Here is a 19,871-nt window from a genome sequence, read left to right on the forward strand (position 1 = left end):
AGCTTTAGGTAGTTGGCAGCAGTAGGACGGTGTTACAGAACGCTACACCAGCTGTAGCTTCTATTGTGAGAAAAGAACAAAGAGTTGAAATAACAGCAAATACCACAAAACTGGAGAGTAGTAGGAGAATAAAGTTAAGTCTTCCAGCAGCCTGAGCCTGTTGCTGCATGACAGAAGAAATAGTTCAGGTTAATCTAAACCACTAACTAAAAGTAGGCTATAAATTGCTACTAGAGTTGATTTCCCTGCAAAATATTTTTTTTACAATGCACATGTCTCACAAACTTTAAATGTGTGGAATATTAATAAGGCTAATATTTATCATAAGGCTCAACGAAGTCAAACTCTGAAAAATAAAAACCATACTTATAAATTTACTAAACATACAGGCTAATATTCAAGTCAAAACCTTTATAAAAGAGAAGAAATTTCTGGAATAAAGTGAACTTTTCTGGAAATGAATTTCTTCACTTTGTAGATTTAAATAAAAAAAATCTCCCTTGTTTACTCGTTAAATCACGTTTCTTTGAGGTTAAATATCAAAACAACCTTCCTTTAATTCCATCGTCCAAAAACGATCGTGTCGATAGGTAGAAAATCCGAGGTGGGCGTGGACTTAACCAAGATTTTATTTGATTGGTTAGCTTCTGAACGGCTACTTTTTCTTGATTGGTCAGTTGTGTGACAGCTCGGGTAAGAACAGGAAGAAACGCTCAGTGGCGTACAGCCGTGTAAATAGTGAACATAGGATGCTAGGTGTGGATCCCGACAGAAGGGCTGCTGCTGCTGGTTGACTGGAGCCAGGATGAGACCTCCTCCCGTATCGGGAGTTCTACGGTAGGCCGCTCTCAGTAATGGAGCTCGGTGTGTGGGAAGAACGGGAGAAGCCAATAGGCGCGGCCTGCTTCGTTAGCAGGCTAGCGGCTAGCCCTAATGCTAACGATGTTGGAGAGACTTCAAAACTGTGGAGCTGAAACGGAACCGCCAGGTGGTTCTGGACGGGTTCGGTGGGCTTTAGAATCACGTTTCTACTTGTGTCTTCATAAAATGCGCTGCATGCGGTTCGTTTGGGCTTCCTGTTCAGCAGAATAAGGAATTAGTCCAGAATTAGCGCTTTGCATGAAAATGTCAAGTTCATATTTTTGTCTTGTTTACACCCAGTCTAGATATCAGAATTGTTTATATCCCGAACTGTCGGGTTCTGGTTCGGTCAGAGAGGCGGGGTTCGGTCCAGAGATCGCCGAAGTTGGCTTCTGAATCGCGGCTTCAGTAAAGGGCTGTTCCGCATATTTAGGCTGCCTTTAATCAGCTAAAATCTGAAATACTTGGACGGATCAAACCGGGGCAGATAATTCTACACTTCAAAACCCAATTCATGATTCATTTGTCTTTACTCTTTCTCTAAAACGAGTAAAAATGACCATAGTGTTGAAATTGTGCTTTTCATAAATTAAAAAATAATGTTTGATCCAGGCTTGGTTAGTGGTGAATAAACATTGTAATACAGTCAGAGTAGCAGTATTTATATTTGTTTTTACTCAAATAAAAGTTAAAAACTAGCCTGTCCAAGAAATTACTCAAGATTTTTAAAAGTATTTGGTAAAAAAAAAAAGCGACTAAAATAAATTAATACAAACAAATAATGTAATTACATAACAGATTTTAAGCAGAAGAAACACTTTTTCATATATGTTCTCCCAATATAAACTTATGAAACTCATACTTAGTATATACTATAGTGTATATATGTTAGAATAAGTTCCTTTCAGAAATAATATATAGTCTTTACCGTATTCAGAGATTTTACTGAAAATTTTTGATGCTTAATTACAGCATAATGGTCTCCATAAATATAAACATTGCTGCTCTAAAACATTTCCATGTGAAATAAACTTCTTCAGGGCGCCAGAGATCTGATTGCTCTCATTTAGCTGCACACAAACTGCATTTAGTCATACTTTCAATTTACTGGTGTTGTTTTTTAAATGCTCATGAACAAAACAATGTAGAAAATGGTAAAAATGAAGATTTCAACAATGTTGTCAGTTTTTTAAACATCACCAAATTGGAATTTATCAAAATTCTTATGATTTTAATAGATTTTTCACGATAAATGATCCATCTGAAACTGGTAGTTTAAAACCCTGAATTTGATCTGAACTTCCCTTAGAAAAAACATCAGATCCACTTGAATCGGCTGACCGATGAATTACGGTTTGACCATTTTCAGTGTTTTAGATTTTAGTTCATCAGATGTCATCCAGCTTCCTGATGGAGTTGAAATCAGACGCTAACTTCAGCGTACGTTACTGCAGGCGGTAACACAGTTGTTAGTAAAACTGAAACGAGTTTACCTGAGTTGACAGGTCACAGGTGAGTCACCCAGAGCGGCACTTTATTCCATAAAGTTTCAGAAGCTGAACTGGCCTTACAGGAAGCTTTGCAAGGAAATGATTGGGTCACTGACAGAGAAGGCACCAGATTTTTCTAATACTAAATAAAAACATTAATTTCCTCTAGTACAAATAAACACCAACAGGTTACAGCTTTGGTAATAATGTGTTGAAAATTGATTATCAAATCTTGATAAATTTAACATCTAAAATCTGTCAAAGTATTTAAAAAATGTACGTTTTTTTATCTGAAATGCAAAATGTTTCATTTTTGTATAGTTTTGGCTTAATTACTGCTCTGAATAAGTTAATTTTTTCAGCAGATTGCATTTTTGAGTCTGTACACTCCAGTTAGCGATTTATTGATTACTAAATTAATTGATCAATTCAGTGATGAATCTGATGGTCAGAAATGGAAAACCTCTAAGAATGGTTCTTGCTTTACCAGCATATTACCACTCATTCGTTTATTATAGACTCATTAATACTCTCTGAAGCTAAATAAAGCATTGATTTGAATTCATTAATGTTTTTATGGTGTGTCGGAACCGACCCGACCTGATTTAATTCTCCTTTTTCAGCTTTGTCATCACATTGACATCCTGTCTGAAGACACTTTGAGTTTTAAATAGGAAAGTGAAAATATTAACACTTTTACTCATTTATTAAAATCCCATGTTCAAACATTAAGGACTCATAACAATTATTGGTACAGCTAATAATAAAAACATACAAGTAAAGCAGTTTAACTTTCTACCTTCCTTTAAGTGGATATGAGTGTTTTTAGAAACTTCTCACTTGTAGACCTTCCTGTTTCTGTGGGGAAGAAATATGACGTGACACAGCGACCCGTCTCTCTGCAGCAGCATGTTGTCCTCTAAATGAATAGAAATGAAAATAATCCCCAAAGCTCAGAGAATGTCATTAAAAATGTCTCATACTGACACGGAGACGAACGCTGTCCCGCTCACTTTTTTACTCTTGGACAGTTCTGATATGTAACCATAGCAACCAGGTATTGTTTTCACAACCGGGAGCGGCTGAGGAGCTTCACAAATGACACCTGAACTCTGACCCCAAACCTCAGAGGAGTTGAAGTTCCTGCCAACATGAACTGTTTGTCCAAGTAGAACTGGACTCTTACTGGTCAGACTGGAGTCACACTGAGCTTCTGAGCAACAAACACTCTGAAATGAGGAGACTCGTATCCATTAGAAGGCATGGTGGAAGACGTGTGATGCTGGGGGCCTGGCACCCCGACTGGATGGCTCACCATCGGGTTCAGCAGCTCTGCAGCAGATGGCTCAAGATGGATGCCATGGTCACAAAGGAAAATCTGTGTGTAAACTTTGAAATGTTTATGATTCATTCTTTGGTGTCAAATCATGCATAACTGGACCGACCCACTGAAATCATATTTACTGATAATTCTTTTATTTTTCAAGATGGCCACCGTAGTTGTCATGGAAAATAAATTTTTGTACAAAAATCACCAGTTAGATGGATGTTTGGTGTCAAATAACAGTCGGCATATATCGAACTATAAAAAACGTTTAATATTTTCTAGCTCGTTTCCTTTTTCTGGTGGAAGTTTTTAAAAATGGCCGCCATGGTGGAAGAAAATATCAGCAGCCATAGCTGACCTAAAAGTTAGCTTCACTAATACTCTACAAGAGTATTAGCTATGCTAATGCTTAACTACTACATGCATAAAAAATTAGCTGAAGCTAATGCTAACCACTAAGTCTCCTGTCTCTCTTCTTCTCCTTCTCATTCCAGCTGACTCTCTAACAGCAAAGTCCTCAGTGTCTGATTCTGCTGCATTTTGTCACTTTAAAGTTGAATGAACAGGATGACCAAAGAGGAAACATTTGATGAGACATAAAGTTATGAAAATGGGGAAGAGTTTATGCAATAAATGGTTGAAAAGGTTAAAAAACGACAGCCATCTTGAAATTCAAGTGGCTAATGGGAAATACGAAGAAAAGTACAACCTGAGGAGCTAGCATGCTAACTTTTATGCTTGTATCCATGACTGAAACTCATTCTTACAGTGATAAGCTGCTTTAGGACTCAGTCGTTTCCATAGAAACCCAGTCCAGGGGGTCAGCAGGTGAAACAACAGGAATCTGACCTTAAGTGAGGAGCTCCTTTGTTTGTGCAGCAGCTGTTATGTGGTGCTGCTGATGTTGATCCTAAAAGCTGAAAACCTTCTCCTTTTTTTTCCCTCCCCACTTGGATCATGTTAGGTGTTTAGAAATCAGATCTACAGGTAGAAACAGGACTTCGTTGTTCCTCTTATAGCTTTAGCATCAGCCCTGCTTGCTGTTTTTAAGAGAAGAAAGCTCATCTGGTGCATGTTTGCTTTGATTTGTAGTTTTCTGCCGCTGCCTGAGAGCCTGTAGCCATGGATGAACAAGGCTCCAACAACACCTCCTTCCTCAACTACGAGGATCTGGAGACCTACCTGAACCGGCACAACTCCAAGTTCATCTGGCTGCTCGTTGGTAAGAGACTCACTGCAACCTTTATGGAAAAATATTACACCTTTAAAATGCTCCTTTAAAGGTGCAAAAGCATTCACAGCTATTTAGTTACACTGGACAGCGAGCCGGCGTTAGCGGAGCGGCCGGCGCGTTGGCGGGCCGGCGCGTTAGTTGCTGTTGGCGGAGAGGCCGGCGCGTTAGCGGAGAGGCCGGGGCGTTAGCCGGCGCGTTAGCCGCAGTTAGCGGAGCGGTTGGCACGTTAGCCGGCCCGTCCGTTAGCCGCTGTTAGCGGAGCGGCCGGCACGTTAGCCGGCACGTTAGCCGGCCCGTTAGCCGGCGCGTTAGCCGCTGTTAGCAGAGCGGCTGGCACGTTAGCCGGCCCGTTAGCCGGCGCGTTAGCCGCTGTTAGCGGAGCGGTTGGCACGTTAGCCGGCCCGCCCGTTAGCCGCTGTTAGCGGAGCGGCCGGCACGTTAGCCGGCCCGTTAGCCGGCGCGTTAGCCGCTGTTAGCAGAGCGGCTGGCACGTTAGCCGCTGTTAGCAGAGCGGCTGGCACGTTAGCAGTGAGCCAGTGTTAGCGAAGCACCTGGTGTGTTAGTGGAGCAGTCGGCACGTTAGTCGCTGGCCGGTGGTGAGGTGTGCAGTGTGACTGATGTTGTGTTTTTCTTGTTTCAGCCACCATTCTGTCCTGTGGATGGATCATCTATTTAACTTATTACAACTCTCGCAACATCGGCCTCTTCCTCACCCTCATCATCAACCGGCTTTACAAGGGAGGCTACATTCACATCGGTATGTTGGACAGGAAGTGACTCCGGCGGAGGAAAGCATAGGCCCAGACCAACTTCCTGATTCTGAGAAGCACTTCCTGTTTGCCGTCACAACATGTTGGGATAGTATGACTTGAGAAGCTGCTGATGTGTTTATGTATTTAAAGGGCCGGCATCATGTAAAATCAACTTGTCTCACATTGTGTTATTCCTTCATCTAAAGCAATCATGCAGTGTTGCTTGGAGAAATCCTTTTATCTCCATGGCAACCATTCAGCTGCATTACCGCCCCCTCTCAGCTCCTTCAGACTAGCCAGCAACTATTAGCAGACAGCTAGTGGAACTGCTGAGCTCATTATATTAGCTGCTCCTCAGAGTAACACTGGTAGAAATGTTAAAGGGTTGATAGAGGAGCCATATTGGGATGACAACCTGGAGGCGGAGCTTCAGACAGAACTTTTAATGAGACAGAGGCCCAATTTCAAGGAGTTAAATTACAAAGTAAAATTTATTTTAATTCATATGTGGTGCATTTTTCTAATAACTGAACGTAACATAGTTACTTGATTGTGCTATGAGATGAAACTATATACCTGGAAAATGAATAACACTGTCCTTTTAAAGCTGCAGTACGTAACTTTTATAATATTTTATATATATATATATATATATATATATATATACATATATGTATATATATATATATATATGTATATATTTTTTTTATAACAGTTTTTTTTGTTATAACAGTTTAACATTTGACAGATAATCTGTGAATAAATTAAACTTCTCTGTCTTCTCCCAGCGCTAACTAGAAACAGCAAATCAGAGCCAGGAGGCGGGTCTTAGTGCTGTCAATGATGCTTGTGAAGCAAATAAATGTTTGGAGGACAAAGAAGCTAATGGAAGCTAAAGCCGGTCCAGAGACCTGTTTTTATTTTATTCATTTTATGTTCTGGGACAGGCAGAGATTGGCTTCCTGCTGCAGTACCGGGTCAGGTGCCGTCGGGTTTCCGGGTTGCCTCGCTGTGTGGTCGTCATGGTAACCTGATGTTTGTCACTCCGCAGGTTCATTCTCCTTCTCAGTGCTGTCGGGGAAAGTCATGTTCAGAGACGTTTACTACATCAACCAGGACATGTCCATCAGGTCACCTGATCTCTGCTGCTCCTCTTTATCTCTCCGTCTCCATGGCGACCACGCCTCCTCCTCATTGGCTGCTCTCTGTGTTGCAGGATCCAGGATGGCTTCCTCATATTTCGCTGGTGGAAAATGTATAACCCAAAACAAAAGCAGCATGGTGAGTTCAGCTGCTGAAATGTTCACACAGAAACTATCATTTAATCACTAAATAAATTACAGTTAGTTAATAATTTCCATTCTGATCAATTTTTGAAGGATGATTTTGTTTACAGAAACATTATAATCAATTTTATTGTTTTGGTTGGAAATGGTTTTTATTTCAATTTTTTTATAACGATAATATTTTGATTTATTTTAGTAACAATAAATTCCCATTAATGATGTTTAAAAAGCCTTAATGGTATCAGGATTATTTTTACTATTTTTCATCACTGTTTGTTTTTATAACGGAGCATCAGAGTCCTCTGGGTGTCCTCGTTGTGTCCTCTGGGTGTCCTCGTTGTGTCCTCATTGTGTCCTCATTATGTCCTCTGGATGTCCTCATTGTGTCCTCAGTGTCGTGTTTTTAAGAAAAATGCGCTGAGTCGAACTGTATCATCGTTATCAGTTTATTCCCGGATCACCAAACATCCAGCCAGACTTCATTGCCACAATCAGCCTCCCCTGGACTACTTAAGCTTGTCGCTTTATGACGTCACCACAGGTGGCCATTTGTAGTCTTACCTATGCATAACATTAACACCACATCTCCCCTCTCTAGAATCAATGGGTAGACTACCATTGATTCAACAGACCTTAGAGGATTATTCTGCCTCTATAGCTGGAAGGTCTGTTTCTACCTAGAGCTAGAAGAAAAAGCTACAATAAATAGAAATATATATTTAAATTTTTAGCATAACATTTACATCAATCATTTTATTTTCCTTAGCTACAAATTCAGTCTATCTGGTTTCACAACCCGTCTCCCAAACCTGGTTCTAGGAGTAGGTGAAAGTTCAGGAAAGCTCTGCTGTGAAGATTCCTCAGAACTCGGTGGAACTTGTTCTGCACCAACATCACCTTCCGGTACTCTGGCTCTGTCGAAGGCTCCATGGTAACCAAATGACGACGATTTCGCCTAATCAATCCATGGGGTCCTTCCACAATGTATGACCGTGGAGTAGAATGACTGGTAACCACTGCTCCGCTTGTGCCTTGATCTTTAATCCACACGCCTTGTCCTGGAGTAAGTTTACTAAGAACTCTTGCTCTGTGGCGTGAATCATATCTCTCTGCATCCTTTATCCTTCTCTCCTTTTCTTTTTGAGCAATGAACTTACTGTCTGGAAGAACTGGCCTCAACAAAGATGGAAGTGTTGGCACAGTCGTGCGAAGCCTTCTTCCCATAAGGAACTCCGCCGGACTGTACCCACTCCAAAGTGGGGTTGCTCGGTAGGCGAGTAAGGCTAGATATGGATCAGCTGCTTTCTTCAACAAGTTCTTTATGGTTTTAACTGCAAGTTCAGCTTCCCCGTTACTTTGTGGATATCTTGGGCTACTTGTAATATGGCTAAACCCATATAACTTAGCAAATGTAGCAAAAGCAGCACAGGAAAACTGAGGACCATTATCTGTGATCATTACTTCTGGAATGCCGTGACGTGCAAACACAGATTTCAGGTGAGGAATCACATCTGCTGATCTTGTGGGACTCAGTTGAGCAATTTCCACAAATCTTGATGCATAATCCACAACCAGAATATAATTTTTCCCTTGCAAAGTAAACAGATCGGCCCCAAGTTTTTGCCATGGTCTGTCCGGATACTGTGATGGCATCAATGGCTCTGTGGGATTTTCTTTCTCTCTGTTGCAGGTGTGGCATTTTAGAACCAGTTCTTTTAGCTGCTGACCCAGTCCAGGCCACCACACTGACTGCTGTGCACGTTCTCTGCATTTCACCACTCCCTGATGTCCCTCATGTAATTTCATGAGCACATCATTTCTCATAGTTGAAGGAATAACAAGTCTTTCTCCTCTTAACAAAAGACCATCATTCACCGTAAGAAATGCCTTTTCAGCCCAATACAGTCTGAGTGCTGGTTCACTGTTGTAGTGTGTAGGCCATCCTTCCTCACACAACTGCATCACACGGGCACATATACTATCCCTCGTCAGCTCCTGTCTCAGCTCCTCAAGGTAGCCAGTGCTTGCAGGCAGGTTTTGGATCACATTATCTACATAAATATTTGAATCTTCAACCAACTTTGCTTCAGTTGTTGATAAATTTTCTATCATAGGGGCACGTGACAGTGTATCAGCTGTCCACAGATGTTTCCCTGGCACATATGAGATGGAATAAGAATATCTCATGAGACGCATTCTAAAACGCTGAATACGTGGTGGAAGATCATCTAACATCTGGGAACCCAAAAGACTCAGAAGTGGTTTATGATCTGTCTCCATTTGGAAATGTTTGCCAACGAGATAGTTACTGAATCTTTCACAAGCCCAAGTAAGACTTAAAGCTTCTTTTTCCACCTGTGCATATCTCTGCTCAGTCTGTGTGAGAGATCGTGACACGTATGCAACAGGTCTCCACTCCTGACCCCACTTTTGGAGCAGCACACTCCCCAGACCATAAGCTGACGCATCTGCTGAAACCTTACATTCTCGGTTAGTATCGTACATGGCTAACACTGGCGGGGATGAAAGCAAATCTTTCAGTTCTTGAAATGCTCTAGCTTGATCAACTCCCCATATCCAACAGTTTTTCTTTGACAAGAGATCCCTCAAAGGCTTGTCTCGCTCTGCCAACTTTGGAATAAACCTCCCCAGCTGGTTAACCATTCCAAGGAAACTTCTTAGTTCACTCACATTTCTTGGTTCTTTCATCTTTCTCACAGCTTCTGTTTTATTTGGATCAGGACTAACTCCATTAACAGAAATAATATGGCCCAAAAATGTTACACTCTGCTTTGAAAGATCACATTTATCAATGTTCAGTGTAATACCGGCTTCTTGAATCTTTCCAAGAACGGTATACAGACGAGCATCATGCTCCTCCTGTGTTCTCCCCCACACCAACACATCATCCATGTGACAAACTACACCCTCTAATCCCTCCGTAACCTCTGTTACCATTCTGTTCTGGAAATGCTCAGGGGCAGAAGCTATACCGAAGGGTAGCCGTTTAAAATAATAACGACCAAAAGGTGTAATAAAAGTTGTATATTTTGCAGTATCTTCAGTTAAAGGGATCTGCCAGAACCCCATATTAGCATCTAATTTACTGAAAATGTTAGCTCCTGCTAACTTACCGAGTGTTTCATCTACAGAGGGAAGAATATACTTCTCTCTGCACACAGACTCATTCAGCTTGGTGAGGTCAACACATATGCGTACAGCCCCTGTCTTTTTAGGAACAACCACCATTCCTGAGCACCAATCAGTTGGCTCCTCAACTCTGCTAATCACCCCCAAACTTTCCATACGGGACAGTTCTTGCTTGACTTTGTCCATCAAAGGAAGTGGAATCCTTCTGGGCGTCTTCAATGAAAATGGTTGAGCTCCTGGTTTCAGTTTGATGGAATAAGGCTGTTTCACTTCTCCCAAACCACTGCATAGCTTAGGATAGCTAGTTTTTAATGTTACAGCAGTTATCTCATTTAATCTAGCTACAAGCTCCAGCTTCTGAATGGCTGGTCTACCCAAAAGTGCAGTTTGCAGGTGTCTCATAATATACACACTTTCTTGTATCTCCTTTTCTCCCTTTTTCATTAACATCTCAGCAACCCCCACAATATCCAGTGCATTTCTCCCTGGTCCTAGCAGCTGCCTGGTAGCTTTTTTCAGAAGGGGGGGACTCTTGTCTCTATAGATGTCTCTGTACATGGCGTATGGCAGGACCGTAACATCAGCACCAGTGTCAATCTTGAATGAGATGTTTCTTTTATTTATTTCAACATCCACCCTCCAAGGCTCATCTCCCTTGGTAATACTGCCTAAAAACAAAGAGTCATCTTTTTCGACAGCATGTACAGTCTTGAGCGTCCTACACACCCTCTTATAATGTCCCTTTTTCCCACATAAATGCCGCGATTAGCTAACAATATCATTCAGGAGAAGTTGTAATAGTAGAGCTGTTCTTTTAGTCGTAACATGGGCTACTTAAAGATTTCTGTTTTACAATCTGTTTCAAGTTGTTTGAGCTGCACAGAGATTTATTGTTTATTGTTGTCCTGATGGAGGCGTGGGTTCGAATCCCACTCCTGACACCATGTCGTGTTTTTAAGAAAAATGCGCTGAGTCGAACTGTATCATCGTTATCAGTTTATTCCCGGATCACCAAACATCCAGCCAGACTTCATTGCCACAATCAGCCTCCCCTGGACTACTTAAGCCTGTCGCTTTATGACGTCACCACAGGTGGCCATTTGTAGTCTTACCTATGCATAACATTAACACCACACTCAGAATGTCCTCAGTTTCTGTTTTCTCGCTGTCAGATCCCAAAGCTGAGACGAGGCTGTTTGTGACGGTGAACGGCTTTGAGTTCCACGTCTACAACCGGACCGACCTTTACGCCCGGCTGCAGGAGACGTTCGGCCTGGAGCCCACGCTGCTCAGCGCCCGGCGGGACGAGGAGCGGGGCCCGGAGCCCCGGAACCACGCCCAGAACCACGCCCTGGACAGGTCCGGACCCGCAAACCTGTCCATAGGCTGACTTCCTTCCTCACTTTCATTCATTTCCTTCCTTCCTTGCTTCCCTTGTTTCCTTATTTACTTCCTTCCCTCTGTTCTTCACTTCCTTTCCTTGCGTCCTTGCCCTCTGATCAGTGTCTCTCCAGTCTCATCAGTAATCTGTGTTAATCCGACTCCCTGCAGTGTAAACGTCCAGACGGAGAGTCCCGAGCCGTCGTCGTCATGGCGATCCCTCATCCCAGTGATCAAGCTGAACATCAGCACTGTGAGCGACCGGCCAGCGGTTCTGTAGCGGCTACAACGGGGCGGTCAACCGGTTTATACTAGTTTAATCTGGTTTATATGGGTTTATAAGTGGTTTAATCTGGTTTAACCTGCTGTAATTTGGTTTTAATCTGGTATAAACTGGTATAAAGGGGTTTAATCTGCTTTAATCTGGTTTAGTTTGGTTTTAACCTGTTTTAATCTGGTTTATATCAGTATAATCTGGTTTTAATATGGGTTCAACCTGGTGTAATCTGGTTTTAACCTGGTATTAAGATGGTTTAACCCAGTTTAGTCTGGTTTTAATCTGGGTTTAACCTAATTTGATCTGGGTTTAACATGGTTTAATCTAGTTTTAATCTGGGTTATTCTGTGTTTAACCCGGTATAATCTGAGTTTAATCTGGTTTAACCTGTTTGAATCTGGGTTTAGTCTGGTTTTAACTTGGTATTAACCTGGTTTAACCCGGTATAATGTGGGTTTAATCTGGTTCCTGTAGGGTCGCCTGGCGTTCGGGAACCACCACCTGCCTCAGACGCTGTGTGTGAACTTCGAGGACGCCTTCCTGACCTACGCCACCAAGCCACCGTCCAGCCACCTGGACCAGTTCATGCACATCGTCAAAGGGTCGCTGGAGAACGTGCGCGTCATGCTGGTTCCCAGTCCGCGCTACCTGGGCCTGCAGAACGACGAGTCAGTCTCTGGAAATGAATAATTCAGCTTCACACAATCTGGGCTGTAGTTGAGCAGATTAGAACTAATCTGGGTTTCTAAGCAGAACTCTCAGATGAAACAGGAACTTTAGGTTTCTAACCCAGATGTGTTTTCTTTCTGTTTTTATTGTGTCAAAGTGTGACCTTTATGTTGACCTTCATCTGTCCTCCAGGCCTCCCAGACTGATGGGCGAGGGCTTTGTGGTGATGCAGTCCAACGACGTGGACATCTACTACTACCAGGATGAACCCGGTACGCTGCTGGAGTCATGGCTCCGTCCTGAGCCTCCACAGATAAACCATCTGATGAACTGCTTTCCATGAGGACAAATACACATTACTGACTTTATTTTCGTCTCTCTCTCTGTGTCCCCGTCTCTCTCTCCGGATGTCCCCCTTGGCAGGCCTGGTCCCCGTGGAGCAGGACGGGTCGGAGGAGGCCGAGACGAGCAGCGAGGACGATAAGCTGCAGGACCTCCCTCCATGTTGGGGTCTGGACATTGTCTGTGGAAAGGGGACGGACTTTAACTACGGGCCGTGGGCGGACCGCCAGAGGTGAGCAAACCCAAAGCACCTCGGCCAAAGAAAAGCTGCAGCTGAAACAATCAAGTCGCAGCAATGGTTATTAAAATGTGAGTTTTAATCTGAAAGGTCTGGGAGTTGAACCCCAGACCTTTCTGTTGCTAGGCAACGGTGCCTAGCAACAGAAAGTGCCGCACTGGACTGGATTCGTTGACATTATGGACTGTAAATGTTTGACTTGAACGTCGTAACATTTAAAGATTGGAGTTTCAGCTTCTTTTTGTTCTGCACTTAGAGCTGATTGAGTAAATTCAGAAATACTTTATTAAGTATTTAACATATAACATTTAACAAACATTAAATAATAACAGTCAGATTTGAAATGAGAACCTGTGGCCTCCAGCTAGCCATCTATTTAGACCAATATTAGATTAATTTTTAGATTATTATGCACAGAGACTCCTAGTATTGCAACCCAGAACAGGGATTAAAACTTGGAACCCAGAAAAACTACCTTAGCAACAACTTTTTAGACTCCTATTCTCCCAACCCAGAACAGGGATTAGACCAGAGGATATTAACTTTTACTGATCTACCAACCCTGAATAGGAGCATCTAGTTCATTTACTTTGGATCAACAAACATTATTAGCTTTTTCTTCTTTTGCTCTTTCCTTTGGTTTGTTATTTTGTTTGCATTTCCTTTTAAATCCTGTAAAGCTCTTTGTATTGCCTTGTTGCTGAAAATGTGCTATATAAATAAAATGACCTTTTACCTTTACCTTTCCAGGGACTGTCTCTGGAAGTTCTTCCTGCCGGCCGACTACCAGGCCATGAAGGTGAGCGAAGTGGCCCAGCCAGGAAAAGCCCGGCAGATCCAAGCCTTCGAGCTTCGCATGAACATCATCGCTGACGCCACCATCGATCTGCTCTTCACCAAAAACAGGGTGACTCTGCTTCCCTCTGATCCCTCTTCCTCCTGCTGTTCTGTCTTTATGCATCAGTTATTGATATCGCTTCATGTTTTATTCTCTTTCAAACTGTCCTCCATGTGAAGGGAATATTAAAACCGACAGGATCGTCCTTTCCTTCCCTCCTTTGACCATTTTCTGTTCGGGTTAGGCTGCTCTCCTTTATTTTTAGTCTGTGATAATGAGACATTTCATTGCTGTTGCTAGGAAACCAATGCCATCCATGTGAACGTAGGCGCCGGCTCCTACCTGGAAGTCAACATCCCCATGACTGTGGGAGAGAATGGTAAGTAGGAGTTTCACAGCAGAAACATCAGTCAACCACGATGTCAGCTTTGATGTCGGCAGACATCTCCATGGCTCCAGGTTAGATTTAAAGAAACAGCAGCACCTCATGCTTTATGCTATTTGCAAAGGTTAGGGGAGGGTTTAGGTTAGCAGGCAGATGAGTCTGGTGGTGATGTAGGAGTAGCAGCTGCTGAGATGTGATGAAATATCAGTAGCAGGCAATGCTACCTAAAAATGATCCTGCCAGAGCTTTTTTATTTTTTTATTTTTTAACCCCTCCAGGGGTCTTTTTGTGGGCTCTAGTGTCCCTTATATGACAGCAGGCTGACAGGAAACGGGGAAGGAGAGGGGGGAAGACATGCGGCAAATGTCGTCGGGTCCGGGAGTCGAACCCGCGACGGCCGCGTCGAGGACTCAAGACCTCCAAATATGGGTCGCGCTAACCGCTACGCCACCACGGCACGCCCCATCCTGCCAGAGCTTTTTACCGTGTGCGGTTCTGACGGGTCACCAGTTGGCTGACATCTGCCGCTCTTCCTGAGCGTCACACTAAGACTGCGGGTTAAACAATTTAATCTAGTCGAAATGTTCCCCACAAGAGTAGAAACTAAGCAAATATTGTTGCTTCTCCTTCTCCCTTCTGGACGCCACCTGAACCTGAGAATCAACATCCTCCTCTTCCCGTGGATCACACGGGTCGGCTTCTCTTCCAAGTCTTTATTATTTAGCATCGTTTGTAAAAAAATAACAAAAGAAAGTGTGCTGGTTTTGTGGACATGATGCGTGTTGGAGAGGTGGTTGGGCTCTTGCAGGTCAGGTGCAGTGATAGTTTTGTCCTGCCCTTGGATCTGTTGGAACCTTTTTTTTTTCTGATGTTAGCCAACTGGTGACCCGTCAGCTTGTCAGTTCGCTAAACCACAAAAAAGCTAATAAGCCGGCGACCCGCCAGAACCGCACACTATAAAAAGCTCAGCCGGGATCTTAGAACTCCACTCATTAATTTTTAGCTTGCAGAAAAACGACCAAGCCGTGAAATAAACAAAAGCAAACTAACCGATAACATTTAGGCTTTGGCGTGCCCTTTGACCCCCACAGACTCGCACTGATACAAGATGTTTTGACACAAAAGATCTTTTTTTTTCTCCACAATTTTGTTAATAGTAAAGAGGGTTGGATAATAAAAATTACAATATCTTTTCTTTTTATTTAAAGGGATCATGATCTAGTTCTGCTAACCAAAGCACTATTACTCTAAAGCTAAAGCTAATGCTTTGGCTAAAGCATTAGCTTTAGCTTCCACGAATGCTAAAACACTATTCTTAGTTTTGCCTTCTTTGGAAGTTTCCTAAACTTGTTAAACTTATAATTATCACATCATGCGTCTTATTGCAGCCCTTGTTAATTGCCATGCTCATATATATACAGACTAACTGGAAGTCAGTTTGCTGAGTAATTCTGCTCATTTTAATATTTGTTTAAATATTTGTAATTATGGCATGTTCTCAGAGCTTCTGTGCTGCATTTTTTTCACTCCCCAGGGAAACAAGAAGTCATGGATAATTAGTTCCTGCTTTCATAGGTAAAAGATAAGTGAGTTTTGGTTATGTAGATTTTTGCAGGAGTTTTTCTGGCTCTGCTGCGTGTTGCAGCTGTAACCTTTGGAGCGAACGCTTTCTGGGTTCTGAATAGAGCTTATTGACAGGAAGCTGTACGCAGAGCAGAGAGGCGAGTATGGACCAGAGGAAGTGTGTTTTGTTGTCGCTATCGGTTGTCAAAGCACAAGCAGAGAGTTAGTCGATAGGCTGCCAGCTGGGACTTTATGCCACAGATCATGTTGAGGTCAAACTCTCAAAGGTCAATCAAACCGAGTTAGCTTCATCAGGCTGAAGATGAGGACTTTTCTCCTTCCCGTCTCCCTGCAGGCTACTCCCCCAACATCAAAGGCCAGCTGCTGCACGTGGACACCACCAGCAGCATGCAGTACCGGACGCTGCTGGAGGCCGAGATGCTGGCGGTAAGTGTCTGCCCCATCACGCTTTTCCCCCGTCACAGGCTGCCCCGTCACGCTGACCTGAGCTTTGTATTTCAGTTCCACGTGATCGCCAGTTACCCCTGCGTGTGGAACATGCCCCAGTCTTGGCAGTGCGAGATCGAGGTCTACAAGGCCACGTACCACTTTATCTACGCCCAGAAGAACTTCTTCACAGGTCAGCAGCGCCAGAGCACGTTTCTGCACGATGACTGAGACCCGGTCCTCAGAGTTTCCTCTGTCCACTCAGATCTGATCAAGGACTGGGCGAGCGACAGTGCGCCAGATATCTACTCCTTTGTGCCGTATTCCTGGAAGTTTAAGATCTTATTCCACCAGTTTGAGATGATTTGGGCGGCGAACCAGCACAACTGGATCGACTGCTCCACCAAGCAGCAGGAGAACGGTGAGCAAGCCGCTCTGCATGAATCGTTCCGTTCTTCAGCAGCTCTCATCACCATAACCCGGACAGACATCAGCAGGAAGTTAAAGTATTAACTTATCAACAAAATCAGCTTCAGCTTCAGAGAATAAATATGTCTCTGTGTGGTGTATGTAAACTTCTGGTTCCAGCAGCTTTAGCTGCAATAACTTTCTGTAGTTGAAGGGTTTATATGCTGATTGATGGTGGAGTGATGTTGAGGTTTTGCCTGTGGGGTTAGCTGATCGATCAGCTGATCGATTGCGTTATTGACCTGCAGTGTACCTGGCGGCCTGCGGCGAGACGCTCAACATCGACTTCACGCTTCCTTTCACCGAGTTCGTCCCCGCTACCTGCCACACCCGCTTCAGCCTGAGGGTGAGTCCGTCTGCTGCCTCTGGTTCTGCTCTGATCCGTCCAGCTCTGAACACGGCCGGCGCCGCCGCGTCTCTCCCGCAGGCCGAGGACACGGACATGCGGCTGTCGCTACCGGAGTGCCACCCCAGCCGCTACCCGCTGCTCACCCTGGCCAAGGACTACCAGAGCGTCAAGCTGCCCGGTGACGGCGCGGCGTCCAGAGACGGCCAAGGAGCCCCGTCCTCCAAAACCAGCAAGCCGCGCTGGAGGAACATCACCAAAGCAGAGTGAGGCATGCTGGGACGGCCAGTATGGCAGGCCAGATTAGCATTTAATCACCTCTACTGATGTCTTTTTAAAATTATTTTTTAATTCACCAATTAGTGTATACAATAAATATTACAGACTGACAAAGAACAGGAAGGGTGTTGATCTGCAACATAATTAACCAAATAATAGAACAAATAACAGCAATTAAAACAAAAACAAACAAGGAACGAATACATTCATAACCAAACACAGAACATAATCTAATCCCAGCAGAAACAATAAACTGTCAGATATCTGACTGGTTCAGAACTAGAGACGTCAGTTCATCTATGGAGGCTTTAACTCAAAATATCTGCAATAAATTACTGAAAACCAATGAAATTATAACGAGCCGTGAAGTCGTCGTTAGATTAATACTTCTAATTAAAGATGTCTGAAAAGTGTCTAGTGAAGATGCAGTTGTTCCTGAAGGCAAATAATCTGAAAAATAATCAAAGATAAATTCAATTTTTTTAATATGAGCATTTCTGACAGAACAGCCACTTAAAACTACAGGCGACTGTCTGGACAGCCTGACTGTACCCCAGCATTATTACCACTTTATTCTCATTATTAACTTTATTCGTGTAAAATATTTAAAAAGTGGCAGCACTTTCTTAACCAAATATCTAAAACCTCATTTTGATGAGTCATAGATGAGTTTTCTTAAAGTATCATTCATGTTGGTCAGATTTCTGCTCTGAACTTAGATTTCTGTAATGTAATTTCTGATTTTGTGTTGAACGTTGACGTGTTAAACCGGAGGCGCAGTGTGAATAATCAGCTGGGTAAAACGTCAGATTAATCTGCAGATTAATCCCAGCGGTCTGTATAATCAGGCCAGGTGACCCGGTGACCTTCAGGTCAACAGCAGCTAAACCAATCGCTTCGTTTCCTGTCGTCAGTGCAAAGGTCAGCTGTTTGCGACCTGACGGCTGAGCTCTCAGCAGCTGAACATGGCTGACATGTTGGGTCGTTACTGGTCCAGTAAAACTTTTATTTTCCCTTCATGAACCTTCATCAGTCGTCTTCGTCAGGAAACAGAAACATTTGATTTATTACCTTTAGCTCACAGCATTTGGACCAGACTGAACATCACAAAATGACCAGGAAAAAGTTAGTAAATTTATGAGAAATTAGTTGTTTAGATGAAAAATTCTCCATCCATTAAGGCGTGACGTGAGCAGCTCAGTTCGTCTTTCTTTCTTCATAATAGACTCAATCATTGATTGATCGATTCAAACGCTGCTGATAATTTGATGCTGATGTGGTAAAAGTATTTTCTATTTGTACAACTGATGTCAAAGTGCAGCTTCACAAAACATTCGACTTCTAAATTTTTTTTTTTACATTTCTTTAAATATTATAACTTTATTCTTGTAATTTTACAGCTTCATTCTCACATTAATCCAACTTTATTTTTGTATTAAAACGTCTCGTATTTCTTTGTTCTGACTTTATTCCACGTTTAGTAGAACGCCTGCGTTTAGAGTCAGCGCTCTGTTGCCACAGTATTAGCATAGCTTTAGCATGATGTTAGCATAGCATTAGTATGGCGGTGGCATAGCATTAGCATGGCTCTAGCACAGAATTGGCTCATACTTCTGTTCTGTGTAGCAATAGCCTGAATGTTTACAGTCAGCGTTGTAGCTGTTGCCACGGCATTGTAACTGTTGCCATGGCGCAGGGCCGGCTGGGTGGACTGCTGGAGCGTCCCAAACTTCCTGCTCATCATCGACTACACCTGGCATCCCATCTACCCCCAGAAGGCGGACGAGCAGCTCAAGCAGTCGTGTAGGTTCTGGTTCTGGTTCTGGTTCTGGTTCTGCTGCTGTCTGTTGACCTTCCTCCTCCTCTTCCTCACTGCGTAGTCTCAGAGATAGAGGAGTCCATGCTGTCTGCGATCCGCCCCCCCGACCAGGGCGCGGCGCCACGTTTCCCCTGCAGCGCCACCCCGGCTGCGCGGCTCCCCGCCGACCCGTCGGACCTGCCGCCTGACCGGCTGCAGGTGGAGATGGAAATGTCTCCGGACTCCCAGATCCTCCTGTACGGGCCTCTGCTGCGTGCCCTCATCGCCATCAAGGTCTGCAGCTGGGGTCACCCGAACGCCTCGGCTTCCTCTCAGATCTGAACTCTTCCTCCTCCTCTTCCTCCCCCACTCCAGGAGAACTACTTCGGGGAGGACGACATGTACACGGACTTTGAGGAGGCCGTGTCCAGCCCGGTGCCGTCCTCGGCCACCTCGTCAGGCCTCGGCTACTCTTCGTCTCCTGGCGCGGAGGAAGGCGCACACGGCCACCCCCTGGACCTGCGGCCCTGGGATATCACCGTACTGATCAACCTCTACAAGGTCCACGGCCGGCTGCCAGTGGTGAGCCGGGTCACACGGTTCTGTCCGGTTGGGATCCACAGGAAGCTGAAATAAAAACAAACATGGCTGCAGAACATGTGAACACATGTTGGACACACAGATCAATAACTATATATGTCTCCATAGATATGGGATCAATATGCAAAATGTATATTTGTG

At 43.7% G+C, this 19,871-nt stretch overlaps 1 protein-coding gene and 1 long non-coding RNA gene across 21 annotated transcripts in view; one reads left to right on the top strand and one right to left on the bottom strand.

The window, feature by feature from the left end:
* Nucleotides 1-669: 669 nt before the first annotated feature.
* kiaa1109 (KIAA1109 ortholog) overlaps nt 670-19,871 on the top strand; it is a 65,008-nt gene continuing 45,806 nt past the window's right edge. For all 20 annotated transcript variants that reach the window (XM_028000912.1, XM_028000913.1, XM_028000922.1 and 17 more), the window contains exons 1-20: nt 670-837; nt 4,771-4,900; nt 5,553-5,669; nt 6,716-6,794; nt 6,881-6,945; nt 11,273-11,459; nt 11,652-11,733; nt 12,232-12,425; nt 12,619-12,698; nt 12,850-13,000; nt 13,757-13,913; nt 14,145-14,223; nt 16,148-16,239; nt 16,315-16,432; nt 16,505-16,660; nt 16,956-17,053; nt 17,135-17,319; nt 19,029-19,135; nt 19,213-19,424; nt 19,506-19,712. In XM_028000912.1, the coding sequence (XP_027856713.1) occupies nt 4,801-4,900; nt 5,553-5,669; nt 6,716-6,794; nt 6,881-6,945; nt 11,273-11,459; nt 11,652-11,733; nt 12,232-12,425; nt 12,619-12,698; nt 12,850-13,000; nt 13,757-13,913; nt 14,145-14,223; nt 16,148-16,239; nt 16,315-16,432; nt 16,505-16,660; nt 16,956-17,053; nt 17,135-17,319; nt 19,029-19,135; nt 19,213-19,424; nt 19,506-19,712 (2,466 nt within the window). In that variant the 5' untranslated portion in view covers nt 670-837; nt 4,771-4,800. The remainder of the gene's footprint in view (nt 838-4,770; nt 4,901-5,552; nt 5,670-6,715; nt 6,795-6,880; nt 6,946-11,272; nt 11,460-11,651; nt 11,734-12,231; nt 12,426-12,618; nt 12,699-12,849; nt 13,001-13,756; nt 13,914-14,144; nt 14,224-16,147; nt 16,240-16,314; nt 16,433-16,504; nt 16,661-16,955; nt 17,054-17,134; nt 17,320-19,028; nt 19,136-19,212; nt 19,425-19,505; nt 19,713-19,871) is intronic.
* On the bottom strand, nt 12,819-13,832 carry LOC114134387 (uncharacterized). The gene is made up of 2 exons (XR_003593380.1): nt 13,743-13,832; nt 12,819-12,949 (listed from the first exon to the last, which is right to left on the bottom strand). It is a non-coding gene; the product is annotated as an uncharacterized LOC114134387 (long non-coding RNA).

This window comes from Xiphophorus couchianus, chromosome 19, assembly GCF_001444195.1.
Source record: "Xiphophorus couchianus chromosome 19, X_couchianus-1.0, whole genome shotgun sequence".
NCBI lineage: Eukaryota > Metazoa > Chordata > Actinopteri > Cyprinodontiformes > Poeciliidae > Xiphophorus > Xiphophorus couchianus.